This window comes from Arvicola amphibius, chromosome 4 (assembly GCF_903992535.2).
Source record: "Arvicola amphibius chromosome 4, mArvAmp1.2, whole genome shotgun sequence".
In the NCBI taxonomy this organism is placed as follows: Eukaryota; Metazoa; Chordata; class Mammalia; order Rodentia; family Cricetidae; genus Arvicola; species Arvicola amphibius.
Genome location: NC_052050.1, coordinates 151,260,937 through 151,278,644, shown reverse-complemented (window position 1 = coordinate 151,278,644; position 17,708 = coordinate 151,260,937). Strand labels below are relative to the sequence as shown.

Sequence of the window (17,708 nt, the reverse complement as noted above, 5' to 3'; positions counted from 1 at the left end):
TTACATTAAATCTCATAGGAATAGAGGCAATAACATTAACAAAAACTGCATTTTCTATCCTTATCAAATGCAACAAGCATCTGAAAAAATAAGCATGAATTCTTGGGGGGGGGGGGTCTAGAGATAAGCTGATTAGTGTAATGCCATTTAAGTTGCTCTTGCTAATGTAGGATGGTGTGTCTTCTAAGTGGCAAAGATAACTGGCCACAGACTCAATTTCCTAATGTAATTTTCCTTTGCACATCTCATTTCTCATTATGAAAAAAAAACCTATATGTCAGAAAGCTTAGAAGAATAATGAAAATATTGAAATTATTTCAATAGTAACGTTTTAGAAGATTGTATTTCAATGACAGTTTCGTTGGCTGTGAGGCTCCACTCCTTCTGTGGGGTCTCCTGGTACTGTCTCTGATACTCCTTCCACAGAGAGGTGGATCTACTTCCAAGTCAGCTCCGAGAGCTGCCATCCGAAGCCTCCATTGCCTGCTTTCCTTCAATGGCCAGGTACCCAGCCATCTGCTTATACAGCCCAGAAAAGTGGCTCACAACCTTTTCCCTTCTGATTTCAACTTCCAAATTTGAGGAGTGGCATGTAGCTGCAGACCCTTTGCCAATGTTCGCTGGCATCCCTGGGTTTGTCCGTTACCTAGCACTGAGGAAAAAGAATACTCAGCCAGGTCAGCAGTACTCAAGACTCCTGGAACGCAATCTCCCTCATGCTGCCAGCCTTTGGCTGACCTCAGCCATGGTATGGTGAAGCTGCAGGGCTGGTGGGACGGGTATGGCTTGGGATACCAAGTTAGAAGTGGATTTTTAGACTTACAATTAGCTTCATAATAGCATGTATATTGACGTGGACTGCGGAGAGTTATAATAAAAGCAAGGGGAAAAAAACAAAGATTTAATTGAGGTCGAACGCTATTGTATCTAATATAATTAGCTAGCATTGAATCGAATATACCTGGGATGTGAGTACATATGTGTGTGGTTGTGACCAGTGTGTTTCGGTGCCTTGGGGTATGTGTGACGTGTGAACATGTTCCTGGTGTGTATCTAGTATGTGTATTTATGACAGGTGTGTATGCATGTGATGTGCCAGTGCCGGGTATAGATAGATGCTTGGCATATTCTTTTATTAGCCTGTTGGGTTGTTTATGTCCTATGGTACCACTACACATCTCTCTCAAAAAGCCACTGGTCTCAGCCTTGGCGCTCCTGCATGGGTGCTGCTGGTGACTCAAGGTGAGAGGGCTAGGATTTCTGCCAGACACCATGTCAGCATCCTTCAAAAGGAACAGTTAGCCAAAATTAGAGGTTACAGCTAAATCTGATGTTATTAAACTCTTATTTTCTTTTATCACTACAGTATGCAACATTAATTTTAGCTCATAGTGTATTTTAAGAACTATTTGTATTTCTATGTCTGTGCGCATGAATGAGGGCGTGTGCACGTGGAAGACACCTGATAAGGGAGAGGTGCCAGATGGCCCTGGAGCTGGAGTTACAGGTGACTTTTGAACCCCAGCTCCAGGGCTGGGAGCAGCTCTGGTCCTCTGCAATGGCAGTATGTGCTCTTGACCCCTGAATCATCTAGGCCCATATTTATATATTTTTAAATGTTTCATCTGAACTTTTTATAAAGCTGTATTTTATTGTATAACTAAGATGTCAGGCTGGTCTCAAACTCACAGTGTACCTGGGCAGCCTTGAATTTGTTCTCTCTCTCTCTCTCTCTCTCTCTCTCTCTCTCTCTCTCTCTCTCTCTCTCTCTCTCTCCCTCCCTCCCTCCCTCCCTCCCTCCCTCCCTCCCTCCCTCCCTCTCTCCTTTTCTTTCAATTTTTTTCTTTCTTTCATTTTTAAGACGAGGTGTACCTGTGTAGCCTTGACTGGCTTCGAACTAACCAAGGAGTTCAGACTGACATCAAATTTTGAAGCAATCCTCCTGTCTCAGGCTCTTGTACTTTAGAATTATATGTCAGTATTCCTGGCTTTAATATGAATTTTAACTTCCTTGTGCTTCATTCCTTCCTTCCTCTTCTTTCCTTTTTCTTCTTCTTCCTTTTCCTTCCTTCCTTCCTTCCTTCCTTCCTTCCTTCCTTCCTTCCTTCCTTCCTTTCTTTTCTTGTTGTTGCTGTTATTGTTTACAAAATCTTTCTTAGCTGTCCTAGAACTTACCATGTAGACTACCAGACTGGCCTCAAAATCACAGAGATCCACTGCTTCTGCCTCCTGAGTGCTTTGAATTAAAGGAGTGCACCTCCACACCCAGCTATATTTTCTTTCTTTATTAAAGATTCATTTATTTTTATTTTATGTGTATGAATGTTTTTGCTGGCATGTGGACACATGTGTACCACATGTGTACAGTACCCTCAAAGTCCAGAATAAGGTTTCAGATCACCCGGGACTCAAGATACACACAGCTGTGAGCTACCGCGTGGGTGCTGGGAACAGAACCCAGGTACTGTGGAGAAGCAGTCAGTGCGCTTACCCACCAACTCAGCCATCTCTCCAGCACACCCCAGCATTTTCTTCTTGCCTTTTCCCCAAATGTCTTTGCTAAAGTTCATGCACTGTGTCACTGGACTGAGGCACTAGGCTGGGGAGAGGCAGCAGAACAAAGGCTACCATCTCAAGCCTATTGTGCCACTTCTCAGTCACTGTGTCCCTTAGAGGTGACAAATGCAAAGAAGGAATTCCATTTATTAGTTCTTCACAGGACTTGCCCTTTAAAACATTTTTTTTCAGTATAGTTTTTACTTCACTTTCAGTTTATGGATATTTATTTATTTATTTATTTATTTATTTGCAAATTAAGAAAGTCAGGAGCAGAACTTTGTAGCAAAAGAGAATTTGCCAGACAGGCCAGCACAACTGATTGCACACATGAATTCACAGAGGTTACAACGGCATGCACAAGGCTTGCACAACATAAGGGTAGACAGAGTACCAGTATGGATGAGTGAAAGATTCCTGTATCCCCACCCCTGGCAGCTGATGCCTTCTGGGAGTGGGAGAGTCAGTTTTCCTCAGGGACGTGGCCCATGAGAGGCAACCCATGCTCCAGTAGATAGCCCTGTACACATGCGCACAGCACTAAGAGGGTACGGTGGATAAAACATTGCAGAACAGAGAGCACATGAGGTTGTTATTGGCATTGGTAAGGAGGAACTGACTGCGCAATTACACCATTCTGGAGCAGGGCAGGAGGTACACATCTTAGAGCCAGGAGTGGCACAGACCTGTGGCCCCAGCGCTGCTGAGCCATATCCACGGTGAGGGGCAGAAATAAATGCGCGCACTGAGAACTATGAATCCAATGGGCTGGCAAACACATTCTGTTAGCTGAAACACGGGGTCGCCCTGCTTTCTGCTTTCCCCTCTGTTTCATGGTAACACCACAAACTCAACGATCTAGTTTGAAAATCCTGGCCCCACACTCTGGCCTGTTCTGGAATACCATTCTCCTGGCCTCTGACTTATGATTTCTTAGCTGGACCTGCCTGGCCTAATTCGGCTCCTGTGCTTAGGATGTGTGTATGGGGCTTTACAATAGGAGAAAACATAAATAGGAAATGATCTTTTCAATTTTTAGGAAGAAAAGGGAAGCGCCAAAGAAGCTGAAATGGAGCTAAAAAGCAAAGTTTGATGCCAAAATAGAGGCTACACAAGGGTCCAGCGACCTGAAGCAGCTTGGGAGTGCCTGAGCCAGGTAGCAGGCAGGTCGAGAACCAGCATCAGGATGTGAACTTGGATGTGTTAGGATGGCCAAGCAGGACCAAGCCTCCTACAGGGAGTAAGTAACGCTCTAATATTGAAGGTGCCTTACAGAGTCTCAACCAACACTTTCCTCCTCTCTTATGTCTGAGAAGTAGATATGATTAAGCCTGTTCAATAGAGTAAGAAAGATGCTGATTGATAGTATGTGAGCCCCCAAAAGAGTTCAGAGATTGGAGCATGCAAATGTTCCTGGAGCTGGCAGCTGCCAAAGACTTCTGCTCTGAGAGGATGAAAGCATATATTCAGGGAAAAGAGTTATGCATGTCTAATTTGAGTGAATTTATGTTTATCAAGATGATTTTTCTTACAAAAATTTAGGTTTCCAGAGTAAATTAGAAGGAATCAGATTGCCTTTTTTGCTAGGTTATTTTGCAGGAAAATACCTTGCCTGGCATCTCACTTAGCTAGTAGCACCCCAGATGGCAGTAAGTAATCAGTCCCCACCCCTATATGGCCAGCCAGGGCACCCTCAGCAGCCTGCTCTCCTCTGTAGGGGCACCGGATAGATGTGGGCCTTTGATTGCCTTCATTTCCTAAAGGGATGCCAGGCAAGCGCCTTCTCGGTCCTGGGTAATGCCCTTCCACGTTCACAGACGTAGTGCTCTCTGGGGAAAGGCAGGTACACACGTGTTGACACTAGGACCTGGGGGCTTCTGTATCAGAGATCTTGTCTACAAAACACTTGCAGGGACCGTGCATACAGGAGAATGGGTAACACAGGGGTTTTATAAATCTGGGCATATGAAGTTTCAATTTCCCAAATGCATTTTTAATAACACAGAAGTCCTCATTTTGTATAAAGGCCTTCATTTTAAATAAAAGGAAAATCAATACTTATATAGAGCCATAACCTAAAAAGCAAGCTAATTATTTGTGTCAACACAAGCTTTCAAGTTGCCATCAGATTTTCTCTTGATTTATGAGACAGGGTGTTTCCTACTTAAATTGGAACTTTATTACAAACACTTTCTTTCAAAATGATTTATCCATTACAGAAATCAATGGGGTTGCATCTTGTGAAAAACCAAGATTTTATTGATAGCCAGGTGAATGCGTTGAGAACTGAAGCCCAGCTCAGAGATGCCTATTCAGGACACAGGCTTTCAAGGTTCAAGATTAATGTGTTTTTTAAAAATTCATCTTGTAGACATCAAAAACGCCCATATGATAGATAGTGCTAACGAGGACCTTATTTAATTATAATTAATGGCGGAGGCACCATATAAAGAATGAGCTCCATTTTCAGCTGCTTTAGAGAAATAATGTGTCCCACATAAATCTGTCATATACTACGAGGCCAATATGTGTCGCAGATTCTACAGATCTATCGGAGGGGCCTCTCTGACTCTGTGGCAGTTTCTGTTCATAGGACTATCTTAAAAGCGAGTGCACATGCAAAACAGCAGCAGCAGCAGCAGCAGCAGCAAGGCAGCCTGGCTTGCTAATCATCCTTACGTCTCATGTAGGCATGTCTGGATGCCATGGGTGAGGAAGGGAGGGCTAAGGAGAAGCCAGATGATTCCAGGAAGGAGGGGTTGTGAGGTGACAGTTAAAAATCACAAGACAAGACAGGAAGTGATATCCCATGGTGCTGGCTGTTTATTTAGCTGAGAAAAGTGTCAAAACCCGAAGAATGTTTTCTTTGTTTTTGTGCCTGTGAAGCCCTCCTTCGGGAGAACACAACAATCATCCATTGAGGATGATCTATGGAATTGTAAACGGTAGATGGGAATGACACGGGGCCTCTGGACTGTCCTCAAGTCCCTTAATTCTCAAGGAATCTCCGTGTGTGGATGGCTTCAAGCAATGGGTGTGACCACCAGAAACCTTAAAAGGCTGGCAAACCTACAAATGTTATTGTCAAGTTTATTTTATAATTTGAATTGGTTTACAAAGTAATAGGTTTCCGAGTGGATTTTTATACATATTTTATCTTCATTAATCCTGCAAGCCCCCATCCCTCATGACTTTGCCCCCTTCTCCTTGTTTGCTTTGCTCTATTGTCTACCACACACCTCCCCTGAAAAGTCTCCTTATTCCAACCCCATGGGGTCCTCCATAGTTTCCTGGCCTTTAAGTGTATCCATCCCTACCCAGGTCCGTGTGCATTTAACAGCCTGTAACTGCCAAACCTATGTTCTTTAATGTTCTCTCTTCCTGTCAAAATAAGAGAAATCAACCTTTGACAGAAATGTGCTAAGAAAGTGAAGTAAAGGCATTTGGTCAGTTCTGTATGTATTTGAACTGTTATGATTGTTGACCAACTGTGCTGATAATCCCCCTCAATGTGTTAAGTTTGTAAAAAGAAAATAGGGTTTGGAGCTCTTCGGTATTCAAACCAGGCAGAGGGAAGAGGGCTGTTGTAGGACATATTCTCCATATGACAGCCATGGGCTTCTCACGAGAGTGATCTGAGGGTAACTTCAGCCAGAACATGGTATTGGGAGTCAGGGAAGGAGTCAGGGAAGGAGTCAGAGATACAGCATCCCTAGTGGTATTGGGAGTCAGGGAAGGAGTCAGGGAAGGAGTCAGGGAGACAGCATCCCTAGCCACTGTCATCACTCCTTATCTCTGGCATGCTTGGTTTTGTTCTAGAGCCAGCAACCTGCCTCTCCCTGCAGTGTCTCTTCAATGGCAATGGGTCTGCCCTCTGGAGCCAGAAAATTAAATGCCGGCTTTTCTGCATGTCTCCATTAGCCATAGTCCAGTTCAGTAATTCCTGGTGTCAATCGTGAAGGCTCTGCTAGGTCAATGTCCTTCTCAGATGGGTGACATTGTGTCTGGACCCAGGGTGAAGGATCTGTTAAGAGGTAGTCTGAGGATGATGTCCTAGTCAAAGAGCTCATGAGCTCATGAATAAGCAGGTGCTTTCATCTACCCACAATGCTGAACTGAACCCACAGACAGGCTGAAGGGTTTCAATATACAGTTTCTTGTTCAACTAGGGTGATGTGGCCTTATAATATGGCAATGCTTAGAGATTCTTTTAAACTCTAGTACAATTTTTCCTAATCTTTTCTTATCACTTTCTTCTTCTCTCTCTCTCTCTCTCTCTCTCTCTCTCTCTCTCTCTCTCTCTCTCTCTCTCTCTCTCTCTCTCTCTCTCCTCTCTCACTTTCTCTTTCTGTGTATCTGTTTCTATATATACATATATAAATGATTGAGGTGCATTTGGTTTACTCATATAATTTAGTTATATAGCATTCAAGTGAAATATGCTTAAATTATATTTTTAATTATACTTCAATTATATGTAATATTTATTTACAGTTAATATCTACTTTGTATGTTTGTAAATTTCAGAAATGTAGCTTACATTTTTACAATTTTAAAATGGTATATATTTGATTTTCTCCCAATCTGTGTGTTTCTTATGTCTTCCAGTCTGGGTCATTTTTAAGCTGGATAGTCTGTATTCCATACTTCTTCCAATCACACAGACAAATAATGAGGCCTGAAGAATAATATAAAAACATTTTCCACTGCTGAGAAAATAAATAAAGCTTAAAGAAAAAATTCTTTGAAACATTATGGGCTGCAAACTCAGCACACTCCATGACCAGCCTGGCCTGGGAGAGTTCTGAAGACCAAAGGTGGTCCCTCCATTCATGTGGATGAACACAAAGAAGCTACAGAGAGATCCCCACCAGAACTAGTATCCTCTTCTCTGCTCCTTCCACTCTGTGTCTACATGACAGCGCTTCCCCCATTACCAGGTCATTCCCATACTTACACCATCACAGCAAACATGATAACATAAAAGATCTTAAAGACAGACCAACAGAGGTAGCTGTGCTTATAATAAAGTCTTTGGCTTTCCCTACAACCCAGGGTAAGTGGGACCACAGGCCGTTCCTACTCTAAATGTCCAGTATGGCGGGCTGCATCCTGAAGGTAAAGATAAAAACTTAAGACTACACAGAGAAGCACTGAGAAGACCTCCTCTCAGATTTACTCTGGTGAAACAAGACACCCCTAGGTTTACGGTTAGGTGACTGCTGTGTCTGCACCCACTCCGAGGCCTGGATGGCCATCAACAAGCCCCAGCCTCAAACTCAACTCAGCACCACCCAGATTTCATTCCCAGAAAGTCAGTCTTATTCTACTTGACCAAAGAACAGTAGCACAGTAATAAAAGTGACTTCGGGTGCTTTGCAAAAATGAAAGAAACACGGCTTTGCTGGGGGCCACAGTCTCAAGCTCTTATGTGGGTGAAACATGGGGAGTCCATTTGAGGTGTTTTATAGTTTGATATGTCCATACATTTACACAATTCATTTTCAGCATTCCTCACCCACCTGTCTTCTTCCCAAGCCCACCCATACATCGCTTACATTCACACTCTTCTGTTTTCTTTGTAACCTGGAGTAGCACCAAGGCTGTGTGAGACCATGGGGTAGAAACTACCCACTGGGGCTTGGTGAACTCACCAGTGGGCATAGAGCTAAAGAAAAATGACTTTGCATCTCCCTGAGTCCCCCAGGAGCCAACAGTTTCAGAAGGGAAGGGGTGGTACCTTGTGAGCTCCTCCGCCATCCAGAACTTTGAGGATGGTATTTTTATTTGTAAGCAGAATGATTTTTTATGGAGGCCACTTATCAATGGAATCCCTTTTGTTGTATTAATAGGGGTTACTGATGATTGGAAAGGCTCAGGATCCAGGCACAAAAGGTAGGAATTGGGTGCACAGAGATCATTTTAGAACCACACTGTTAAAGACAGCTGTGCTTAGCTAAATAATATCTTTATTTCAAGGCTCATGACATGAAAATTACTAAATCTGGTAGCTGTGTTTTTTAAGAGTAGGGATGTTTTTGAACTAAATGTTATATCAAAATTCATTTGAATTTTGAAGTACAACCTGTGTGCTCGCCCACTCTAAACGTATAAAATAATGGATAAACGGCTGCGAGTGTTTATTTGTTGTGTGGAAGGTAAGTACAATGAGTGCTAATATAAATTTATTATCTAATGCTTAATTACTTTTCAGTTAAACCAGTTGCTGCTGAAGACCGTCAGAGGGCCAAGGATCATTAACCAGTGGCAGCCACTTCTTCCCACACACCTTTTATAGCTGGTGGCTTCTAAGTAAATGGGAGAGAAGGCATCTTCAAACGCAAGTTTCATTTTCTTCCTTTAGGAACGTTCCACAATCTCAGGGTGGAGAAATACCAGGGCTTCACATGTCATTTACTTATTTCTTTGTGCAATTGTTGAGTGGGCACCTTCTTACCTTGGAACTGAGCGTTGAACCCCTTGCGCCGATGGTTGCTGTCCGACGTGAAGTGGAGCCGGAGCCAGTTCTTGCTGCTGATCACGGGTGATGGGAGGTTCATGCCTGTGAGCCTGGAGGAGAGAGAGAGAGAGAGGAGGGTAATCTCCTTTGAAACCAACAAATCGAATGTCCCTTGGCGCCGCCACACCCGTTTTAAAGTCGCATCATTGACAGTCTCCCGAGACGCTTCAAGCAGAGGCTGGTTGTTGCATGCCTCCACATCTTCAGATGATTTCAGCAGGACATCAACACTCTGTCCTGAGATGATAGAATCAAAGTGTTCAAAGTGATTCAACATTCCTCTTCTGCATCAATGACAGATGCAGGAGATGTGGTTCTGTCTCTCAGTTCCTTCTCTCGGGACCTTGGCCATAATGAATCATAAATAGAAAAGGGACTAAGAATATACAGCTGAGGTGGCTTGCTGCTCATCATGTTTGAAAGTGGACTACTTTCCCACAATCAACCTGTAGGGTTCACCATGGGGACCCTTTCCCGCCTCGGTGGAGAAGAACAGCCTTCATGAGACTAATGAGTGCCAAAGATATTTGAACTGGAATAAAGTGAGAATTTACTAAAATAGCATTGTATCTTTTAAAAAGTGGATGGGATCAGTCTCTCAGACCTGTTTTCAATACCTCTCTGCTCTCCAGTGCTCAGCTCAGCCACCTGGATAGTGGCCTGGCGACTTTCACTGCCTACTGCTGAGATGCGGTTTGAGTGGCAAGGAAGAAACATTGCTCATACCATAAATCCTAACAATCAGAAGGACTGGAAATAAACAAAGCAAGCCTGGGGAACAGCTTTCAAAAAAACAGCTTTTTTTTTCTGGGGATCCCAGAATTTCAGACATACCACTATTTCCTGGCTAAGCTTAAAAAGTACCAAAGTTAAGTCATGATTTGTACAACAGCTTCACCATCTATAAACTACTGTGTTTCCCCAGAAGCCACAATAGATTCCCACCCAACAAGGCTCAGAATTCACCGTGGCTCAAAGCCTTTGTAGCCCATAGATGATGTCTGTGTATAACCTCTGGGCACAGTTTCTGGAAGACTCAGAACCTAAAGGTTAAGGTGACAGCTGTCCTTCTATCACTGAGGACAGAACAACAAAGAAAATATTTGTAAGTTTTAAAATATTCAGTACAGACACAATTTAAAACACTTTTTGATTTGTGGTTGACTGAATTTGCAGATGCAGAGTCAATACAAACGTATGTGGACATTCACCTAATGTGTTTTCTCTGGATCTGGGAGGAACTGTGGCTATGCACTGTGAAATTGTTTTGCATCTCGATTGCCAAATCTTGTTTTGAAATGACGCCTATTGGTGCTACTGGTCTGTGAAGGTTTAGCTACATCGTTCCAAAAGTTACCTGTGTGGCTTCCTCTGTGGTCAAGCTGAGTACTTGGTCTCCAAGCACAGGGCACAGGGAAGCAACTGCTTGTCTATAAAGAATGCTGCCTTATTTATATCACCTGGGGGAAAGCAGTGTTGCAGGCATCCGGGGTCAAGCCTGCTATGTCAGACGCTCACTTCAATGACAAACTTCAGACATGTGCATGATGGGCTAAGAGTTAAAAGTTCCACCCAATCTTAAGTGCTTATGTATTATTTAATTAATCTCCCACCCCTACTTGGATTCCTGAGGTACAGTTCAGGCAGCTAGATAGGACTGATTCCCAGACGGCTTCATCTCCTCTCCCTTTGCCCAGGAAAGGTTATCCTACAAACTCTCTCCCACATACCTCTGGTAATACTGAGAATGCCCAAAGGATATGGGAACTGTTGATTAAAAACTCGGACCCATCCAGCTCACCTTCATTTACCTGTTGAGCTTAGTATAAAACTTGCTTTAAAACACATTATTTTAATGATTCTAATCTCCATAACAAGGTGGAATTGCATTTCAATTGCATGCCCATTTATAGCACTCTTGAACAAATACCTTCTTGACTTGTTGTACTTGCAAACACCTGTCTACAAAGAGGCCAGGTTTGTGTCAATCATCACACATCTCCGTAGAGAACAGGGTACTTTTTAGTCTCATCACAGCTAGTAAGTTGATTATCATTGGAAAGCAGCCATAGGGTGCTTCACGTTGATTCAAAGCTAGAGTAGTGTGTCTATGGATTCTGATATCTAAATTTCATATAATTTATTTTACAGTAAATACCAACCCACTTTTAGTTCATGGGTCAGATTGAGTTCATGAGAACAGATTGTTGACTTCTGTGGTAGAATAAGGGGGACTATGTATTTGAGAGGGCCGGAGAGATGGTTCAGTGACTAAGGTGCTTATTTCTCTTTATAGGTTCAAAGTTCGGTTCCCAAAACTGACCTGGCATCTCACAACTGCCCATAGCTTTAGTTCCAGGGGATCTAGTGTCCTCTTCTGGTCGCCTAAGGTTCCTGGACTCACATAGCTCCATAAGATCATGCTGACCCACACAGATTAAAATTAAATACACATAAATACATACACATACACATAAATTAAAAATTAAAAACAAAATGATCAAAATCTCTTAAAGATTACTAGCCAGGAAGAACTAATTAATCTATTTTTAAAGGCTTATTTTTTAAGTGTGTGTGCAGTGGGGAAGGGGACAACTTGAACCTGAATACAAGTGCCCAAGGAGACTTATTCAGTGGTGTCACTGGAAAAAGAATAGCTTGATGATCTCTGTCTAATTCTATGTTAAACATATGCAGCACTTCGTCCTAGGAAATATGGTCTCATTATGTAGTCCGGGTTGAAATCAAATTTGTCATCCTCCTGCTTCAGTCTTACGGATGCTGGTTGGTAGCCGTGCTATGGATTTCTTCCCATGAAGCTTTCTGTGTCAGCTGCACGTCAGGTAAGTGCCTCACGACAAAACAAAAGAGTTCACGTGTTCTGGTTTCATTTCTGATACTAAGATACACTGCCTGATAAGACCTGACTCGGGGTGAGCGGGTAGGGGGGAAGGCTCGTATTTTGTTTGTTTGTTTGATTTAGTTCACAACTTCAGGTCACAATCTTACAGTCCATCATCCTACAGAGAAATGAAGAGAGGACTTGCGGCATCTAGTCACCTCTCATCCACAGTCAGGAGCAGAAAGAGAAGGTGGCAGGCCCATCCTCATGCTGAGCAGCAGTGTTCCAAGGCCTGGGTTCCAGACTGAATAAGAAGGGCACAGCACCAGCATTCCTTTCTCCCTGCTTCCCTGACTTCAGAAGCAATGGGACCAGCGGTCTCAGCCTCCTGCCACCTTGTCCTTCCCATCATGACAGGCCTTACCCTCGATCTGAGAGCTTAAATAAACCCTTTCTTGTTTAAATCATCATTTCTTGTCAGGAATTCATCACATCAATGAGACCAGGAACTAATAAGCCCAGGGTCCCTTCAAGGTAACTGGGAGAGATACCTCTTTGCTTCATTACAGGGCATCAAACTAAGCCACAGAGAGCACAGGAAAATCCATGTTTCTTCAAAGTCCTCAACAAGATTGTGCTTCGGCTAAAAGTAAAAATAAATGTAGGACTCGTGGGACCGCTCCGTTTAATATGGTCTGCTTTGAGCCAAAGCAGAGCAGCCCAATTTGTTCCACTTTCTCCAAATAGTTTTGCCATAAATTCTGGGATTCTATTTATAAGGTACTCATTCCTTATTTTTCCCTCAGCCTCCCCTCAGCTTGGCCTTTCTCTTACACGATAGAAGGCGCTGACCATGGGGGATTCGAGTTCTCCAGACCCAAGTCTGTGACTCATATTTTACTTATGTAACTTGAAAAATGTAGAGTCAACGTCCTGAGATCGTTTCCCCAAATGCATTTGGAAACCCTAATAGTTTTCAATTTCGTTCTGTCTGGGTGCTTCAAACTTGAACAAGATTTCTCACAGCTTTAGAGAATCATTATGGAGATTATGTGGGGGATCCCTCTGTAGTTAAAACCTTTCCATGGTGATTAAGGAGTCAGAACCTATTAGAAGAGTCTAGGAGACATTTTAAATGATCTGTTCCATCTATGGAGACTAAAGAGTTGAAGAAGTCTGTTAGTTCAAAGGCACCGTTTACAGATGTTGGGAGAGAAGCCTACTGATGATACATTGTTTTCTGCTGTGTTCTCGTAGGTCTGGAGTGTAGGGACTTGGGTATCTATTTACCAGAGCAGAAACAATGCAATCTGATCGCACATGGAGCTTGTAAAATGACAGAACTTGGTGAGTCTCACATTGGAAGTGAAGTAAATTCTTAAGAACTTGAAGTTTACAATACCACGCCAAGCTTATAGGATGTCAGGGGAGTAACAAAATAGGAACTGTTCACCTTGCACTGATGTAGGAAAAGCTATCTTAAGTATACATACATGTGTATCTATGTGTTATATGGGTATGCTGCATGTGTATACATGCCACACATATGTAGGGATACATACATGCATACTACACTCATATTTATGAATATTGGAGTGGTTTAATTGAAAACTTATGTGTACACATATACACCTACTTGAGAAAAATGTGACAGACAAGAACAATGCAAATTCAGGGCTACAGCGAAGTCTTCAGGAAATCCCCTTTTGAATCAGATCAAGTAATTCCTCCAGAAGGAATTCTTCCTGCACCCACTGGACACAGGCAACGCCATGCACAGGACACGCTCTTCTGCATTTTCCCTGGCAATGCTGCCCCTTCACCTGTCAGATCTCATGTTAGGTGAAGTCTGTTCTATCAATCCTCCCAGGTTACCTTCATCCTATATTACGTATTTTCATAAGTTGGGTCCCTTGTGCAGACCTACTAAGTAAGAATACAGTTTACTTGCTAACTTCCTGTGAACCAGAAACCCAGCCAGCCAGCCCTTCTGTCTCCTAGACCTACATAAAGGCTAGGTATGTGGAGGGAAGCAGAATATGGCAGACAGAGATAGAGTAGATGGAGGGGATTGGTCCATATATTCTACCAGGGTACTCACCACAGAGTGAAACCTACAAAATAGAGTCCCCAAGCATGACACAACACACACACACACACACACACACACACACACACACACACACATTGACCTCAGTGAGCGACCTCAGGCAGGCACTCAACTCACCTGGGTCTTAGGTGGCTCACCTGGGGGGATGGCCACACACGTGTCATCCTGCTGTTGCCTCTCAGATCACCCTTCTCCAACCTTCATTTAACAAGCAAAGAGTTGGTATCTTTCCCTCCTGTGGGGTGAATCTTTCCTGTCTCAATACCATATCTATTTATAGCTATTTTACCTGTAGATGTGAAGATTTTGCACACAGTGATATAGATGCACATTCTATATACAGTTTGTATATGCATATACATGAATATGAATATGAATATTTATAAATGTGGATAATATATAGGTAGTTGATATATTTCTCTTATCTGTTTATCTATATGTCATCTATCTGTCATCTATCAATAATCTACCTATAATCTCTCAGTCTATTTACCTATTATCTTTCCATCTGTCATCTATGTGTTTGTCCATCTTTTGTCTATCATCTATCACATATCTACCTATTTTTTAACATCTATCTTCTATCATCTGCTTATCATCAGTCAATTTGTCTATTATCTACCCCTTTATCTATAATCTGTCATCTATTATGAATCTCCACCTATCTATACATCTATCACCCGCCTATCTATCTTTCTATCATCCATCTATGTATCTATCTATAATCTATAGAGCTATCATCTTTCTAACTCTTTGTCCTCCATCCCTTTATTACTCTATTATCTATCTTATCTATCTATCCATTGCCTTCAGTTCATTGATATGTTCATCAGGAAATGACAGTCTCTAAGGCTAGCCTCAATTTCATTTTCACGCTATTGCGGGGCGAATACTGTCTCACTGTGCACACACTCTAATACTGTAATTTCACAAAGTCAATGTAGCTCCAAGTGGCGCATGTTATACTGAGCGCATAAGGTCTAACAAACCTTTGACCCTGACTTCCGGTGACTCACAAGCCGTGGGCCTGTTAACAGAAGGCTGTAGGCGTAGCAGCCCTGAGTTCCCAAGGGAAAATATCCTTCACAGCTTATCTGGGGTCATTGGAGAAATGTAATTCCAACTGGAGCTTCCTCCAAGTTTCCACTTTTGAATTAAGTAGAAACTTAAAACAGCCTGAAAGAACAAGCATTAAAGTCCCAGGAGCTCAGAACACCCACGGGCAGCAGGCAGCTCCAGGGATTCACATGTAGTAAGGGCAAGGAGTAGCTGCATTTTCATTTTCCCTTGTAGGCAGGACCAGGGATGTCAAGCTGTGGCTGCCCCCTTCCTGTCATTCTGGCAGAGAGCTGTAATTTCCTTATTAGTGAATAAGCAGAGTCAGCACAGCACAGTTGTTGGTAGAACTCTTAGAAGCAAAGTTTATTCTAAGCTTGGTCCACAATTTTATAATCCCCTGACTGTTAATCTAACAAAAACTCAAGTCGGATTTAGGCAATGTAGAACCTAGCAAACAGCCTCTCTAAAGGTAAGTCTACCATGTGTTCACTGCTTGTCAAGAACCTGCCTCAGACTAACAGGGAGTGGGAGAGAACAGCAGTTTCCCATGGAGCTTGCATACAGACACTGACCAAGAGGGCTAGCCCACAACATAGATAATCCTGAGGGCTAACCTAGACCTCTTCTGAAAAGAAGGGCTAGTATACACCTAATCTGAGCAAGAGAACTAGCCTGAGTCTTTCTGAGCAGGGGGTCTACCTCATACTGTTTTTGACCAGGAAGGGCTAGGCTGTACCTACTCTGCCAAGAAGGTCTAGCCTATACCTTTTACTTTAACAGTAGTGTTAGCACAGGCTGTCTTTGACCAGACTTTCCTAGAAAGCCTATTCTGTGTCTCACTTGACCAGGAAGGCTAGTCTAGGTCACATCTTACTAGGAGGGGATAGCCTGTCTCTCCCAGTCACCAGTAGGTTAGTTACCTGCAGGCAGGCAGGGACATTTTGTTACAAAGTCAGTCTAGAAAAGACAGATTTAAGAGAATTAATTAAAGATGTACCTTTTTATTATTAACAACGGCAGCTAAATGGATTAAAATCAATGACCACCTGCATTTCCCTGCTCCATTGTCCATGAATTTTTAATATTCACGAAGATGCCCGCTGGATGTAAAAACCCTGGAGAGCAGGTGCTGGAGCCATCTTGTTCATCATTATGTCTCTTCCACACAAGTCAATAACAAGATAAACCTCAGACCACGGTGCTTAGGTACAACTGACTTGCAAAAGAAGCTTAAGAATTTGTTAAAAGATAATGTACCAAACTGGGAAAAATGTCCATTATATGTTACATCTAAAAACAAAATAAAATGAAAAACAAACTAACAGAAACAAGAACAGAGGGCATCTCCATTCCCTGAGACTTAGTCTTGGGGCACGGATGCTATGTCTGCTGGGTCTTTCCTCACTGCCCTCCTTAGCAACCCTCCTTGCCTGCCTGCATTCTTCTGTGACTGCCTATTGACTCATAGAATTGTTCTCCACCAAGGAGTCCACAGTCTTTCTTCAATGGGATCAAGATAGGCCAGTGATGCTCATCTAACCAAGAAACACCACAACTAACTCTAGCTGCCTAAATCCCAGTGCAAAGACACAAATATGAACAACTCAGACAACATGCTTCCTCCAGAAGACAAAATACTATTGTAATATGCCCCAAGAAAACTGATTTAACTGAAGAACAGGATGATTTCAATATAGCAATTATGAATATGTTCAATATGTTAGTATCTTCCAAAATCCTCAATGAAAACTATACTTGAGTTAAGTAAGGAAATCCCTTCAAAATATAAAATAGAATTTATCAAAACAGAACTACTGATTATAAACCTCAAAATGAAAAACTCAAGAAGTCAAAAGCTCAGAGGTTAGCCTCAACAACAGGTTGGCAGATATACGGGAGAGAATTTCGTGTATTGAAAACAGAATAAATAGGTAACTCAGTTTTTAAAAAAAATCCAAGAAGTCTGGAACAGTCTAAAAAGACCAAATCTACAAATAATAGGCAGGAAGGAAAGAGAATAAACCCAAGTCAAAGGCACAGAAAATATTCCTAAGAAAAAAATCAAAAAAGAAAATTTCATAAATCTAAAGAAAGAGATGCCTATAAAGGTACAAGAGGCATATCAAATTCCAAACAGACAGGACAAAAAAAGAATTTCTCTAGGACACATAATAACTGAAATGAAACAAAGAAAGAATATTAAAAGCTACAAGAAAAAAAAAAGACCAAATCACACGTAAAGGCAAGTTCTTTAGAATAATGACTTCTCAATGGAGACTCTGAAAGCCAAAAGGGCCTAGACAGATGTTCCACACACACTAAGATACCACAAAGGTTAGTCCAGACTACTATGCACAACAAAACTATCAAACACAATCAAGGGAGAGAGAAAAAGCATCTCATTATAAAAATAAATTTAAATAATTTCTGTCATCAATCAAGTTCTGTACAGAAGGCACCAGAAGACAAACTTGAGTCTGAAGGGAAGGTTAACTACACCCAAGAGGGAACAAGGAATGAATAATGCCAGAACAATTAATCAAAAGGGGGACCCCAAATCACAACAGCAAAATAACATGACTTAATAGATACTATTTATTAATATCTCTTAATGTTAACTC

At 42.1% G+C, this 17,708-nt stretch overlaps 1 protein-coding gene across 1 annotated transcript in view; it reads right to left on the bottom strand.

Moving 5' to 3' along the window:
* Csmd1 (CUB and Sushi multiple domains 1) overlaps positions 1-17,708 on the bottom strand; it is a 1,175,551-nt gene that overhangs the window by 519,989 nt on the left and 637,854 nt on the right. The window contains exon 6 of the mRNA XM_042054928.1: positions 9,014-9,126. Coding sequence (XP_041910862.1) covers positions 9,014-9,126 — 113 coding nt within the window. The remainder of the gene's footprint in view (positions 1-9,013; positions 9,127-17,708) is intronic.